The sequence below is a fragment of the Myodes glareolus genome, chromosome 14 (genome assembly GCF_982192425.1).
Source record: "Myodes glareolus chromosome 14, mMyoGla1.1, whole genome shotgun sequence".
Lineage (NCBI taxonomy): Eukaryota > Metazoa > Chordata > Mammalia > Rodentia > Cricetidae > Myodes > Myodes glareolus.
In genome coordinates, this window is record NC_142039.1 from 34,025,388 (window position 1) to 34,042,140 (window position 16,753).

General features: G+C 41.1%; 1 protein-coding gene across 1 annotated transcript in view; it reads left to right on the forward strand.

Annotated features, from left to right (window-relative positions):
- The window catches only part of Gli3 (GLI family zinc finger 3), a 267,115-nt gene that overhangs the window by 177,290 nt on the left and 73,072 nt on the right, over window positions 1–16,753 (forward strand). The window contains exons 6-7 of the mRNA XM_087896438.1: window positions 1,213–1,359; window positions 5,460–5,661. Of these exons, the coding sequence (XP_087752564.1) occupies window positions 1,213–1,359; window positions 5,460–5,661 (349 nt within the window). The remainder of the gene's footprint in view (window positions 1–1,212; window positions 1,360–5,459; window positions 5,662–16,753) is intronic.

A 16,753-nucleotide genomic window follows, 5' to 3' on the forward strand; every position in this document is an offset into this window, starting at 1 on the left:
ATTTGCCCTCAAACCACCACAATATCCAACCAAATAGTTTCACTATTTTCCATTTGTAGTCTGGTACTTTAAAGATACCCATTTTTTTTGCTATGCATTCTGCATAAAAATGTATTGTCTCTGGATACAAATTCAAAGTACCAATTGCCAGGATTTCTCTGCCTGTGACTAATATTGTAAACCTCCACTGCTCAAATGCTATGCCCTAGGCACTTTACAGACATTACTTTGGCTCCCAGATTCCTCATGGAGTCTCTGTGCATCCAGGTTTCTGAAAATCTAGAGGCCACCCTCAGAACTGCTACAGTATCTTGCTGCTTTTGCATGTAAATTGGCAGGTGGAAACCAATTATTATCCGACTCATGTAAGGCTGCCTCTCGCCAGTAAATTGTTCCAGATTGATAGGTACGTTTTCCTTTTGATTTTGTAGTGGGGGGAAAAGAGGAAAAAGGGAGCTTTTAAATTCTGGAGCCTGAAATTGCAGCTTATCATTCAGTTGTGTGTCGTTAATACTCTGCTGCCCTCTTTTCTTTCTGGTAAACCCTGACTTCTCGTGTTAGTGAGTGTTAACTCAGACACGCCTGTCAGGAGCCTAGGGAAGTATTTTGAGTATGTCTGGAAAGAGAGCGCAGTTGTCTGAGTTGTCTACTGTTGTAAGAAGTATGAGCATACAGTAGTTGTCTATAGGCAGCTCTTTTCTCTGCAGAAGGAGGAGTCAGTCGTGACCATCTACAGATAGCCATTATTCTGGTAACAGCACGGGTACAAGTTTGTGTATTTCGGACTCCTCATAAATGACATTGTCTAGTTAACATCCTTGCTTTCTTAGTATATCTGTGTCTGTCTGCGATCCCAAAATGACAAAATTGCATGAATGACATATTTCTCAGAATATGTCCCATCTTGAAAGATACGTGACTACATATATATATATATATATATATTAAATTTTAATCATTTTGAACTCATGTTACTTTCTTTAAACAAAGAACAAAACTTTTCTAATGTATTTCACTTTTTAAATTTCCTCTGTTTTTGCTTTCAAATAAAAACATACACCAGTGAATACATCCTTAGAAGAGCATTATGGCACGGAACCATAAAAGAGTTGTGTTAGAAGGATAAATGGCAAGTGGACTTGGGATGCTCCAGAATCAAAAACTGGCCACTTTTCCTTCTTGTAACCGTCACCATACTGTTTCATCTTGTAGCCCCCCATGCTGGAGTCAGCCCTGCGGAATACTATCACCAGATGGCCCTGCTGACAGGCCAGCGCAGCCCCTATGCGGACATCCTTCCCTCAGCTGCCACCGCCGGTGCAGGGGCCATCCACATGGAGTACCTTCATGCCATGGACAGTAAGTGACGGCACTGGTGATGGAGTCCTGGGAGGGTAACAAATGCTAGCTAGGTCATGAAGAGAAGGCTGCAAAGGTTCGGTGATGAGTTACATTTCAGCTCCACAGGTGGAGCCAGCCTGAGGTGATCTGTTGCCTCATGGTGATGCATAAAATTGTAGTTTGGTAGCTGTACTAGAAATGTAACGGATCAGCAAATTATGCTGCTCAGCTTCTTGTGATACGAAAATAAAGGAGCAGATTTGCTCCCTGGATGGAGTTTGCATGGCCGCCCTATGGTATTGTGGGTTTTTTTTTCTTTAGAAATTAAGCATTAAAAAAACAAGCAACTCTAAGACATGATTTATTTCCATTCACATATCCTTATATGTTAAAACTGTGTTTCATGAAGACCTTTTGCAGCTGCTAAAAAGATCGTAATAGTTACACAAAGAAGGAGAAAAAAAAATCCAGAAACATTTCCAAATTCTAGTACATGGCAATGAAGGAAACAAAGATCACGTGATGTGCATGTCACTTGAGGGGTGTCTAGAGGCACATTAGGGTTCCTTTGGGTCACAATGGGCCTATAATGGCTTGTTAGATGCCTCAGAGCCCTCATCTCTGGCGAGGACATGTTCAGTGAATATCCTGTTGCAGGATCTTGAAGAGTGAGGCTAAAACCCAGCTGCACGGAAGTATGGTTTTTCTAGCAGTGATGCTTAACCCTTGTGTTTCCAGCTAGAATCTATCGGGAGTCACCCTGGTCAGGGGTGTGCTTTGTGCCTCTAAGCTTCAGATTTTGGAAAGAAAAAGGATAATTGGTTCACACGGAAATAAAAACTGACAGTCTGGGTCTGCTAATCACCCAGGGCCACATTGGTGTACCCCAAAGGAGTGTGGCCTGGTCCTGGCCTCTGTTACACAGCTTGTTACCACACACAAAGTAAAAGAGCTGTGTTGCACCCTCTGTGGTTTTTTGTTGTTAGGCTCAGTAGCATAAAGAGCTCAAATTTCAGATTCATCATCACCACATTTCAATTAGCAATTGTTGAGGGGGAAACAGTTCACCGTTATTATGCAAATCAGTTATTTGAAAATTTGCAAATAAAGAATTAAAATAAGAGAGACTCCTTGGAAGGTCAGCCTGTGTTACTTTCCCTATTTGATAAGAATATGTTTAGTCAGGCAGTGGCGGGTTTTTTTTTATTCAAATAAAGGATGAAGCTACCCTTTTACTTTGTAAAAACTAATTAAAGGAATTTTAATTTGCCAGAGTATATGGTAAATTGACTGTCATTAAGTAGGAATTTAGATGTCCTATCATTCATCACATGAAAAGAAAGCTCCTCTTTCTTTGTCAGAAATTTTTATTAGAATGGAGAAACAAAACAATTAACAGAAACTAGATTGGAACTCCCTGTGCTGGGGTGGCGTGAAGACTGCCTGGGCTTATAGCTCAGCGATCGAGTGTTCGCCTGGCGAATGCAAGGCTTCGGCTTCGGTTCCGACCTCTGCACAATATAAGCAGGACTCTGGTTTCAGTGGCAAAAGTACCTGCTATGACTTATGAGGGGTGACTCTTTGACTTGAAAGCTAGAGTATTTAGTGTAACACATTAGACTAAGCAGGTATATCCATAGCTCTAATAGTTCCAGAGGTCGAGGGACCTTGAGCCTGTACTTCCTGTGAGGAGCATCCTAGGGAAAAGGAACTGTACTTCCTGTAAGGAACATCCTAGGGAAAAGGGGAGGGAAAGAGCCACTCAAGTCTGTTCTATACATCTGTGCAGAAAGTGACTTAAACCCGTGCCGTTCTCAGAGAGAGAGGCAGTGAGAACATTTTCCAGCCAGACCTTTTGTGACCTGGAGAGTTTGGTGGAAAGGTTTGGCCGGGTCTCTGGACTCTGACTTTGAAAGATGTATGGTGGATATAAGGCTTATGTTTCATAGTATCAGATCACATTATCTACCTCCTGTATCACTGCTAGTTAGAGAGGGCTCTGTTTAGAAAGCTGGGGTCAATCCCGAGCATCCCTACAAAATCAGAGATTGTGGCATGGATGAAGAACATCTGTCTTACCTTGTTTCCTCTAACTTCAAGTCCAACGAAATAGTTTCGTTAAGGGTTATGTGAAAACTGACAATAAATTTGGTCTGTCATTCAAGTTGTCTGGTAATGACAGATATTTCTCCATTAAATGCTTATATGATGAAATTCGCATATTGTAGTGAGTAAAAATAAGATAGTTCTACTCAAGGCAGAGGGCATGATCAAAACAAGGCGCTCCTTAGCTGCTAGATGCGTACACAGAGCTGGGGTTCCTGTTCTGTTCTTACATGCCCTAAGCTGTTCTAAATGACTGAACCCATTTTAAAGGTGACTGAAAGAAACAATTGAGACGGCCCCATGCTTGTCATTCGGAGCAGTGGAACAACGTTACATGTGGTTGTTACTACCATCTTGTGTCTGGCTTTGAGATTAACTGTATAAAACCTTCATAGTCAGCTAGTCTGTTTCATTAGATTATCTCAGAGCATGGTGGATTATTATCTTGCATGTGGTCCATCTCTGAGGTCTGTTGTGGTGACGCAAACTTTCAATTCCAGTACTTGGGAGGCAGGGTTAGATAGGGGGATTGTCAGTTCAAGGCTGGTGGGAACCCCCTCAACTCACACACATATGCTTGCACACACACACACTTGTGTGTGTGTGGAGGGCGGGAGAGACATATTATTCTATCTCTGTTGAAGAAAATATTCCCATTGAATTTTCTGGAGATCAATTGGCTTGTTGTTATTTTCTCTAAAGATTTGTCTGTTGCTTTAATTTTCTGAGCAAAGCCAAATTGCCACGATCTTGTAAGGAGTCATACCCATGCTGTGAAGCATAAACTTTTATTTTTCTATTTAAAATTATTTAAATTGATGTGCTTCTTATCTGGCAGGATTACCTCTCGCCCTCTCATTAAGTCTTAGTTTTATGACTCTGACTTGTAAATTGATCTTCCAAAAGCAAGCATGGACCAATGGGCGGCATTCTCTCCTATACCCTAAGATTCAGATCTTGACGTCTAACAAATTTGAGAGCAAATCATACTTAACTGTAACCCCTCAGTTTAAAAGCCATTATATTAAGTGGGCATGGGTTTAAATTGAATTGCTAACCTCCAGATTAAGAGGCTGTCAGAGGACTTTTCTTGAAGTCTAAAACTCTTAGTTCTTTAATGGAGAAGAAAGGTCTGTTTCAGTATCCTTAGGGATATGAAGCCTCGCTGACATGTGTGCACAGTCTGTGCCTCCCGTCTTGGAAAGGCGATGAAGCATCATCATTGACTACATGGACCATCTCTGCTTAGATGAGAAGGCTTTTAGGATAGGAATCCTCTATTTTGACACCACTGAGTCCACGGCTCTATGTGATGGGACTGCTCTGTACACTTGAGGGGTTCGACAGTATTTTGGCCTCTTCTTACTAGATGTCCATAGCATGCCCTGAACTGTGGCCACCAGATGTTGTCAGAAACCTGATGGGGTACAAAATCACCCCGAATTGGATTGCACTGGCCAGGGCAATGCTTTGTACATTGTTTTAGTGATGCTGTCAGTTTACTGGGGAGCATTTGGCTGCTGGAGTCACGTAGAGAGACAGGCATAACTACAGCAGATTCTTTATTTTAGCATGCTTTAATTCAGTTTTTGTCATTCAACTCATTGCCTTAAAATGCTGTGTGTTAGAGTGGAGAAGGCATTGTGTTGCAACTGTGGGAACCTCTGTCTTTGTCGCTTGTGGTGAATTAATGATGGGAATATCTAAGCAGCTGTCAGATTCATAAATCATTAGAAATGAGAAGGATAACACATAAAAGTCTCTCCCTTTTGTTGAGCAATTTATCATTTTGCCTGCACATTAATAAACAGCTCTCCTCTGAGGTAAACCCCTGGAAGATAAATATTTTGCCCTAATTTCCTCAATTGTAGTCAGTAGATCACAAGGGGGAGGAGAGATGCTTGTCACAAGTCACCAACTTCTGTCCCTCTCCTTTTGCACTGAGAAGTGGTATTCAATAACGTATAGATTCTGGCTGTAGGTAATCAAGTTCTGCTTTATTTTTGTAACAGGCACCAGATTTCCTAGCCCCAGGCTGTCAGCTAGACCTAGCCGAAAGCGCACACTGTCCATCTCGCCATTGTCAGATCATAGCTTTGACCTTCAGACCATGATAAGAACATCTCCTAACTCCTTGGTCACAATTCTCAATAATTCCCGTAGCAGCTCTTCAGCAAGTGGTTCCTACGGACACTTATCGGCAAGTGCAATCAGGTAGGTATTTTCCTGAATCCATTATGTGTCTTTATAATCAAATGTCAGTGTTCGAGTGAACCGGTGAACCATTTGTGCCGATGGTCTGAGAGGAAGAAAGAGCCACCAGGCTGCTGCACCCATATCAGGATGCAGGTTAAATAACACAACAGTGGGTCAAAATTAATTTGTGTGTATGCATTAGTTCTTATATGACAGTTACTCAGTTATGATGCAGTCTACTTATAGAGATGGAGAATTTCCAGCTCTTTTTATCCAGGTCTTCTCTTAGAAATGTTTGTATAGAATAAAAACCAACTCTGCCTGCTTATCTAGCCTATGTACAAAGCAAACATAGAGGAACAAAAGCAAAATTGACCTTAGAACTCTCAACAGAAAGGGGTATAGTGAGAATGAAAGAAATTAAAGCAGTGCTTTTAATTCAACAGAAAACAAATGCAGATGATTTGGGGGCACCTACTGGGCCAGTCACTGGTAGGCTAACAAGAATTAATTACATATTTTGAGCTCATTTTTTTTTAAGATTTATTTTTTTACGTATACAGTGTTCTACCTGCAGGCCAGAAGAGGGCACCAGATCTCATTACAGATGGTTGTGAAGCACCATGTGGTTGCTGGGAGTTGAACTCAGGATCTCTGGAAGAGCAGTCAGTGCTCTGAACCTCTGTGCCAACCCTCCAGTCCCCTTCCAGCTTACTTTTAAAGATAAAGACTTTGGTTAGCTTTTCTCTACAAGGAAGTAATTTTAACATGCCCCTACATGAATGTAAGGAATATAAAAATAATTTTTATAAAGATGTTTTCTATTGCTAATAATCAGTTTTGGATTGTTATCACTGAATATAGAAGGAGCTCAAAGAAGCCATGTTAAGAAACTGTATGATGCTCACTTTTGTCTACTAGTCACGTGATTTGAACTGTACTAGTCATAACTAAAAGAGGCAGAATTCAACAGTATTCTAATAGTTAATTAAATAGTCCTGGCTCTAATCTTTAGCTCTTTTTTCCCCCGTACAAGTTACACCATGGGTTAAGTGTTCACGTACCAGGGATCTTTGAATTATAGTTTTGCTGACCGTGGGTGATTCCTCGCTTTGAGAGCGCATGCTAGCAAAGCTGGAGTGGTGGCAGGGTGTTTGGGAAGTGCAGTCAGGTGTCAGGAACTCGAGACCAGCTTCTGCTGCAAGCCGATTTGACCACTTTGGGCTACTTGATGTCCTGTCAAAAACACAAACAAACAAAAACCCCAAGAAACACAGTAAAAAGACTGTTTTTACAAGCCTTGCTTTAAATAAAAAAGAATGTATTTTATTTATTTTTTACAAATGGACAAGAGCTCTAGTTATTAATTATGCTTTTCATGGTAACTTTCCATGTTTGGGAAACTTCAGCACTTCAGAAAAATGCACATAAGCAATAGTACGGTCTCCATATGTATTAAGATTAACTAATACTATTGTTCCATAGAACACGTTCTAGTGAAGTTTTCATTATTTTCTAGTTTAATTATCAACAGTTCTCATTGGCAGATGAGTTCGCATTATTATAAATCATGATTCTCATTTTTTGCTCTTCTTTTCATATGGCCTATGAAAAGTGGAAACATGGGATGAAGAAAACACCTGCTTTTGTGACTATAGTCAGTACATAGTGTGGGGTCTGGGTTGTCTCCAGGTCAGCCAGTGTAATCAGCGGATAGACTGGGGTCTGCGGTGTCTCAGGGTCAGCCAGTGTAATCAGTGGATAGACCGGAGTCTACAGTGTTTCAGGGTCAGCCATTGTAGTCACAAGTGTAGGCTTTGAGCATCTGTCTGTAGTCCAATCTCAGCTTTGACCCTAATCTGCATATTTAACAACTGCAGGTAAGGCATCCAGTGTATTGGAACGGGTCATGTTTTATTAAAGGTGATATGGTTCCACAGTGGAACAAAAATTCTTCCCCATTGGATGAAATCAACCAGAAATAACCCTGAATGGTACTTACAATAACACCATCAGTGATGTTTCAGCCTGTTACTCTCCAACCCAAGGCAGGTGGTTCCTGTTCTCCTAGCTTGTGTTCTTTGGTCATCTGCTACCATAAATTATATCTTAATTAGCTGATACATTTTAGTTGTGTGACTTGACTAAAACATCCACGTAGAAATTTAGAATACTGTGATATTTGTACAAATGCTATGTACACAGATCACTCTGTAGCTTTTGTGGGGAGGTGGTGGTGCTAGACATTGAACTCAGGACCTTGAGTCTGCTAAGGAGGTGCTCTACCGCGGAACTACACCGGTAGCCCCAGAATTACTTTGTGTACAATTCTTTCTTCTCTCAATTATCCCCACTTGCTCGCTTTACTCTTTGCAGTGTCTTAGATGTCCACATAATGTCATTTATACTTACCAAGCATCCTTGTGACATCTTACAGTTGCTCAGAGAAGCAGGTGCCTCACTTCAGAGCCTGGTGGTACCCCAGCTTAATTCATTTCATTAAAAGTGGAAGAAGAGATTTAATTTAAAGACCAGTTGAGGTCTCAAAAGCTCCTGTGAAAGTCAGGTGACCTAGAACCATCACAGGCTCATGTTCTTTCTTGCCTTTCAGTAGGGTATCTCAGTGTTTGATATAGATTCATGGTATAAGATAACATGCCCCTCCTTTTCCATAGAAGGATGCATCCAGTATGGGATGAGCTGCCATGTACTGTTATACTTCAGGAACTCTCCTAATGGACACTACCATCTCCACTTGCCAGAGAAATTTCGGTGCATTGTTTTCCCTAGACCTAAATAAATCAACTCAGCAGTACTCAGGGAGTAATAGGACCAGGAAAGAGGTGTGTGAACACCCTGAGAGCAGGTGCCGTTCTTAAGAGTGAACGGTGCAAGAGAAACTGTGCAGGAAGTACATTTGATGTCCGCCTTGAGCTAGATATGCAGATAGGTATGTGGAAGGAGGAAGCTGACCAATTTACTGTGCTTGGTTACTTCCACCAGCGTTCCAGGCTCCTACTTATTCCTTTACCCCCAGACACACCTGACTTTCACATTTGTGATTTTCTGTGACCTACTTCACTGTTAATATTGGCAGTACAAAGAGTAATTATGCCATTTAGGTTTGTAGGCTGCGGTTACGTAATAAAGCAGTCGTTTGGGTCCATTTTCCTGCAGTAGAAAGAGTACCAGACCTCTCCTCTGACATCTCTGCATCACCTTTGCCCCCTCCCATTAACACGGGTGCAACAAATAGTTATTGAATGAATAAATTACGGAGGTTTCCATCCCCCAATGAACAATAAGAATACCCTTCACCCTTTTTTATTACGGTTTTCCAAAAGTTAAGATCTATTTGAATGTTATTCTTCATCCCCTCAGATTGATAAATTATATATATATCAGAGATAAAGAAAATGATGTAAAAATAAAATATTTTTTGACTTTTTAAAATATTTACTTAATAACTTAGGCTCCTTTAACCATCATATAAAACAAATGCACTCAAAAGCCTGTTGCCATATAAACTATAGTGCTTGGCTATGTCAGGCTAGGTGTGTTATCCCAAGTCTTTATTTTTTAATCTCACAGGTGCTGTAACTCAAAAATCTTCACACATACTATAAAGTATTTCATTTAAATAAGTTGTAAGTTCTCCATCACATGAAGGTTTCTACTGAAGAGCAGAGCATCAAGCAGCCTGTGGTCCTCAATTCACAGTTAAACCTAACATTGTAAACAGCTGATTATTCATATTAGATTTAAAAGTTTGTTCTACTAATACTTCTGCCCCCAGATATTAAGCCATCATAGGAGGAGAAGACATTTCCAGTAATCCTTCTCTCACCAAGTGTAAATGGAATGGAGACGTGATTAGTGAACACATTCCCAGTGCACCAGGTGTAGCTTTTTCACTGTCAATGTAGTGGTAAAGTCTCAGCAGTGGTTTAAGATCCAGCATAGTTAGGAAAATCATCTCGATGAAAATGTTATTTCTCGTTCTACTTTACAAATCACCCACTTGAGTGCCAAGGTCTCCAATTTCACAGTTATTGCAGGTTTTTCCGTACAGACAAGCTTAGCCTGGGGACTGTTGTGTCTCTGTCCTCAATGTACACCATCATCCTTCCCTGGTTCAGAGCCCTGTGCAATGAGGGTGCATTGGCTAGGTCCATGGATGCTGCCTGATGGGAGGTAGGAACTTGTGTAGTTCCACAGCTCTCTGGCTCTCTACTGCTAATGAGAGCAAATGTCTAGCTTATACTGGCAAAACAACACACACACATTAAACATTATGGAAATAGATGCCACATTAGCAGTATATTTAAAAATCTCTGATCCTGTCCTCTAAAATTTTCGAGGTGTCCTTTTTTTTTTCCTCCTTAATATTATTAATAAAGTTGTTAATAACATCTTTTTTTAAAGATCATTTTCTTTTGAATTATTCATTCCCTAAACACTTGAACGAGTTTAACTACAGGCTAGGTGCGGAGGCTGCAGAATGAGTAAGTGAAATCCTCGCCTTCATGGAACTTACAAGAAGAAAAGCCCCCAAACCGAGATGAATAAATGAGCAGATGGTTGACCGAGCTTACTTGAAGGCTGGTTATTACTGTAGAGAACGTGACCCAAATGTCAGGAAGCAAAGACCTGTAAGATAATGAGAATCCCCACAGGAGGAACGTTCAGTAACTGTCCAAGAACAGTATTGAGCATATAGAGCCTGCAGTAGGAGGAGTGGGGCATCTGAAGAACTGGCGCTGAACCAGAGGGCTAGAAGAATGTCAGATAAGGCAGCCAGGGATCAAGTTTGGGGACATAGAACTAAATTATACAGTGTCTATGCCCAGTGGCTTAAGAATGGTGGAAGACTTGGGACACTCTAAGAGGCTGTTTGACTCTCCGGCTGTGGCAGACATGCTCAGAGGGGTTGATGGGCTGCCAGAGAGTGTAACCACCACTGCCTCAGACTGGTAGGTCCTCTTATCGTCTCCTGTCCACCAGGTTGTGTTTCCTCTAGAAATCCTCGAGTGGCTGAAGCATAGCTCAAACAATACTGGGAAAAACCACTCACATGGGAGAAGTAATACTAGCTGTGTTGCTCATATGAACATGATTTTTCTAACCATGTGGACTTGCTCAGCCCGTGTGCTGCTTCGAATGTTGTTAGCACCTCCCAGAGTGTGCACTGCTATTCCTGTTCATGGCTGTTTGGTTGGGAACGAGTCGCTTCTTAATTTTCTACAGTGCCTTCGCAATAGAAAGCCCGGCGCACATTCCCCAAGGCTATTCAGGCTGTGCCTACCAGAACTTAAATGTTAGGACGCTCTCACTTGAGTGTGTGGGTCTGTACCTCCCTGTTCTTTCCTGCTGAGGCCTCGCTGGGTTTTCCAATAAATGTGCCTTAGGAATTTTTATGGATGGAAGTAGAAGTTTTTACCTTGTTTGCCCTCAAGTATAAGCACATGGGTGCATATATATATATATATATATATATATATATATATATATATATATATACTTATATTTATACATGTATAATTAATGGAAGCGGTAAGGCCATTCTCTGCAAAACTGTAAAGAATTGTTCTCTGAATAGCAGTCATTGTTTAGTAAATTCCAGAGATGCAACAAGAAGTGAATGGTTTTGTTAGCACAGAACCTACAACATGACGCGAAGTTGGATGTGATTAGGATTACAGTTTTGCCTAGGGTTAGCTCAGTGCTGCCTTGCTTGACATCCAAGACCAGTTCATCAGCAAAAGATTTAGGAGAGGCAGAAGTCAGAAAGCAAGCACAGCAGCCCTTAGATTCTTCTACCTCTAGGGAACTGGGCTTACCCTCCATCCTGATTTATAGGAGCACTCAGAAGTGTGATCAAATGAGTTCCTTTTTGGAATGCTTTAGCCTGAGCCCAGTGTGGTGGGGCATATCTTTAATCCTAGCATTTTGAGGTGCATCTCTGTCAGATCAAGTACATAAAGACCTTCAGTCCAGTCAGGGTTGACATAGTGAGACCCTGTCTCAAAATAAACAAATCCACTTCAACTCTTGAAGTTAGAAAATATAGGTCTATTGGTAGTCACTGAGGAGAGTACAGCATGCATTTAACGCACGGCATTTCTTTCTACTCCAGACGAGTCACCCTTGCTCACACGAGGCACAGGAATTAGCTGTGCCTGTATGGCTTGCTCTGTCTTTTACCGTCCACTACAGGGCTGCCATGTAACTTAGTGCTCTCATTAGCCATGTTCCTGGCCAGCTCCGTACAGCCCAGTCCAGATCATCAAGAGATTACAGAGATGAACTCAGAAGCTGAGGAGGCTTTCTGCTGCATCAGTGTAGATCAAAGGTGGGGAGTACTTAACTGCCTAGCTACCCATAAACCCCAGGTTTGTTGTGGTTTGACACATGAAAGAGAAAAAAAAACTAATACCTTCGCTACCATCATGTAGAAGTGGGAACTCTAAGAAGAAACAGTTATCTTCAGAGAAAATACCGCTTTTTAAAACTTACCACACAGACAAGAAGTTTCGGTGTAATGCTAGGTGTGGCTGTGATATAGTACCTCCAGCTTGCCCTTTGCTTGTCCGGCGGCTGGCTAGTGTAGCCTCCTCCTTGTTTTCATCTTAATGTAAAAAGGATCAGCTCTGCCAGGGTAAAAAGGATTGCATCAGTTCAAACCGTGTTGCTTTATCAATGGCACAATTATTAAGACATCTAGCGTCATCCTGCTTACCTCCCACTGAGAAATTAAAAAACACAGTATAGGGTCTTCTTGTAAGCTCTGTTCATGGGGTTTTCCATGTGACCTGAATACAGTGACTTTGGAAATGTCTGTTTATAGTAGGGCTGATTAAATGTTTAATGACTCTTGTTTGTACAGTATGAACCTTTAGTGTCTCATGTATTAATCTGTTGCTCTGAGAATTAAATGGAAATGTCGTAAGGGAGAGAGCATTCACATAACTTATGGTGGGGACAGAGTCATGTCTCCAATAAGATTAGACATTTTAAAGTTTTCCATATTTATGATTAGCATATAGTTTTCTGGCAAGAAATAATAAGATACATATAAAAAGTACTCAGTGTAACATGAGGGCCGGCTTGTTGGGGTTTCTGTCCCTCCTGGTACCCCAACAGCCGGCAAGCAACAAAGAAAATCACACACAGGACTCCATAAGGTTATAAACTGATTGGCCCATTTGGTCAGGCTACTTATTAGTTCTTATGACTTATCTTAACCCATTATTCTGATCTATGTTAGCCACACGGGCTCAGTACCTTTTTCAGCTGTCAGCTTACATGTTGCCTCTTCGGCGGCGGTCTGCGCAGGAGTGGCAGAGGAACCTCCTTGCTTCCCAGAATTCTCCTGTTCTCATTGCATCACCTCTACTTCCTGTCTGGTTTTCCCACCTATACTGCCTGCCTGGCCAATCAGCGTTTTATTAAAATATGATTGACAGAATACAGACAATTCTCCCGCATCATTTCCCTCTTTTTTTTTTTTAAACAAAGGAAAATACCCACAGTCCATTTGTTGGGAATGTGGGCGTAGTATTTCAGGCTACTTCCTGCTGGTTGGGGGCGCTGATAATCTTATGGGGACCTAAAGAAAATTTAGAATTATCATCAAGTCCTGACTGGAGTATCCTGTGAGTCTTGATCATCTCAGGCAGCAGTCTTGAACCTGTTCTGGATGAAGAACTCAGACATCTGGGCCATCTGTTCCTGTCGGAGATTTCTCAGGTGGCCTTCCTTGATCAAAGGTGATTATTCTTAACTCTGAATAAATCCAGAGTCTCTCGTTTTCTGTGGAAACAAAAGCAAAATCTCTTCTCCAAATTAACATACCTTTTGACTTCAGTTTTGAAGCCAAGGTATTTTCAAAATTCCTATCTTGGGTTAGTTCAGCAGCATTTATAAACAAAAGTCTTTTAGCAGTTGTTGCTCCTTCCTCAGCAATCAAACAATTTAAGGAGAGCATAATAGCATACAGTATGAAGATTCTCTGTGCATTTTCCATCTTTATGTGGCTTTATTTTAACCTCTATTTCTTTTATTTTTACTTTTACTTTTTGAGACAGGATCTTTGTATATCTTTGTCCTGGAATAACACTGTAGACCAGGCTGTCTTTGAACTCACAGAGATCCTCCTGTCTCTGCCTCCCCAGTGCTGGGATTAAAGGTGTATGCTACCACACCTTGAACTCACAGAGATCTGTCTCTGCCTCCCAGGCATTGGGATTAAAGGCATGTACTACCACACCTTGAAGTCACAGAGGTCAATCTCTACCTCTGTCCCTTGAAGTCACAGAGGTCAATATGCCTCTGCCTCCCAGGCATTGGGATTTAAGGTGTGTACCACCACACCCAACTACTCTCTTCCTTTTTTTTTACATTAAGAACTTTAACTTTTAGCCTGTATATATTTTTAACACACTGTAAAATATTTAGAGGTTTTCTTCCTCTTTGAATCTCTCTTTACTGTATATCTCCCTTTTCTGACCACATGAGCCTTTAATTTACTAAGCAATATGGAGAGCAGTGGCTTTGACGGCTAGATCCAACCCACTCCCCAGCTCTCCAGTCTCATGGCTGAGATACCAGCCAGAGCTGTGTTCATTGCCACAACTCTATGGCGTTTCAAGGTCCTTGCCCGCAAGGAAGCTGCAGCATTCTGCTCACAGACCACACTCAGTCAGACTGCCTGCCTGAAAGAGTCAGAGATTACCCTGTCAGGACAGCCCAGAAAGCCGGCATTGTAAAACAGCGCAGCTTTTTTCCTGCTACGACTGAAAACCGAAAAGCATGTGTTCTGCTTTTCACCAACACCGTTTAAGTGTTTCGTGGCAGGACCTCTTAATGACCTGCAGGGTTTTGCAGCTAAAGCTGAGTCAGGAAACCTCTCTTAGATGAGAGCCTTGCTTGCCTCTAGCAAGCAAAGTAGACCCAAGAAATTGCTGCTACCAAGAAAACAAGCTTTACTCTATTCTTTCCCAAGCTTTCTCAAACTTTTTGTGGATTCAGTTATCCATGTGGGCGCCATATGTAACATGAGGGCCGGCTTGTTGGGGTTTCTGTCCCTCCTGGTACCCCAACAGCCGGCAAGCAACAAAGAAAATCACACACAGGACTCCATAAGGTTATAAACTGATTGGCCCATTTGGTCAGGCTACTTATTAGTTCTTATGACTTCTCTTAACCCATTATTCTGATCTATGTTAGCCACATGGGCTCAGTACCTTTTTCAGCTGTCAGCTTACATGTTGCCTCTTCGGCGGTCTGCGCAGGAGTGGCAGAGGAACCTCCTTGCTTCCCAGAATTCTCCTGTTCTCATTGCATCACCTCTACTTCCTGTCTGGTTTTCCCACCATATATTAAAATATGATTGACAGAATACAGACAATTCTCCCGCATCAACTCAGTTCAAATTTCTGGAATTGATGAACGAGATGTGTATAACTAATGGCGTTTAACTGTTTTATATGTCTTCTTTCTGCTACCATCCCCAGTTTTACCCAGCGGGGAGGAGAGTTGTTTGGATTCCAACAGCGGATATCTGTATTGGAAGTTTTATATTATTTACTATAATATGAGAAATAGTCAAATTTACACTTTGGAGGAGGTAACTGGAGCTGAGAATTGAACCCAAGGCCTCACAGCATATTATAAGCACATGCTATATCGCTTACTTGAACATTGTAAATAAATCTCAGTATAAAAATCTTATGCCTCTGATTTTTTATAAAGTATACATATAAATCAGAACTTCCAGGCTCAGATTTTGAAATCTTATTTAAATTTTTTATTTTAGATTAAAAAAATATGTATGCGAGTGTTTTGCTCGCATGGATGTATGTGTACCAAATATGTGCTTGATGCCCATTGAGGCCAAAAGAGAGCATCAGATTTCCTGGAACTAAAATTTGGTTGTGAGTGCTAGACACTGAGCCCTAGTCCTCTGTAATAGCAGGAAGTGCTCTTAGCTACTGAGCTGTCTTTCTGGCTCAAAAGTCTTTTTTTTTTTCTTTTTTTAAGACTTTGGGGAAAATGAACTGCTTTTCAAATAGGGTTGTTGCTCACACTGTATTTCAGCTGAGTGCTGTGTGAGAGATGAACCTGACTGAGCAGCTCTGACTCAGCTTTGCCCAGGATTCTGCTCATAAGTCACACCATCCAGAGCCCTGTTAAACAAACACTCCAGTAACTATAAATTGGTACTAACCAGTCAACTGTCTAAAATCCATTTTTCTGCTTTTTTTCACTCTTCTAATAAGTAAAGACCAATTAGTCCTTAAATTAGTTATTCAGGTGATATAGCCAGTGAATATGTATGACAAGGAGTACCAGTCTCTAGCTTCTGTAAGTGTGTGTGCTGGTCCATCTTTGTCAATTTAACATAACCTCGAGAGGGAGGGAATCTCAGTTTAGAAATCGCCCCCACATCAAATCAACTGTAGGCAAGTCTATGGACCATATTCTCTCTCTCTCTCTCTCTCTCTCTCTCTCTCTCTCTCTCTCTCTCTCTCTCTCCTCTTCCTCCTCCTTCTTCTCTTTTCTTAAAGAATTTTCTGTACATTTCTTGATTAGTGATAATCTGGGAGGGCCCAGCCCACTCTGGATGGTGACAATCCTGAGCTGGTGGCCCTGGGTTATATAAGAAATTTTAATAATATTGATACATTGTATTTGTAGAAAATTGTTGAATGAATACATGCACTATTTTGCAAGGGACCTTGTGGGAGACTCTTTAAGGACAATTGACTTTTTCCTTCAATTTTGTCTTTTGTAATCAGCGAAGCCTGTGTTGTGTTACACATAGAGGGGAAAGGAAAGTTAAATGTTAGCTTTGATGCCTTAATGTGATTTGGTGCATATGGCGTCTAATTGGAATTTCCAGAGGAAGATGCTTTTTAATATGGCTTTTTTATTTGTTTGTTTGTTTTTGAAGTGGCAGTAGTCTGAGGATACTAGGCAGAATAATGGCCCCAAGGAAACCCATATCCTAACTCCCTGGAACCTGTGAACAAATTACCTTATCTGTAGATGTGGTTAAGCTGCAGATCTTGATTTTTGATTTTCAATTATTATTTTATTATTATACAGA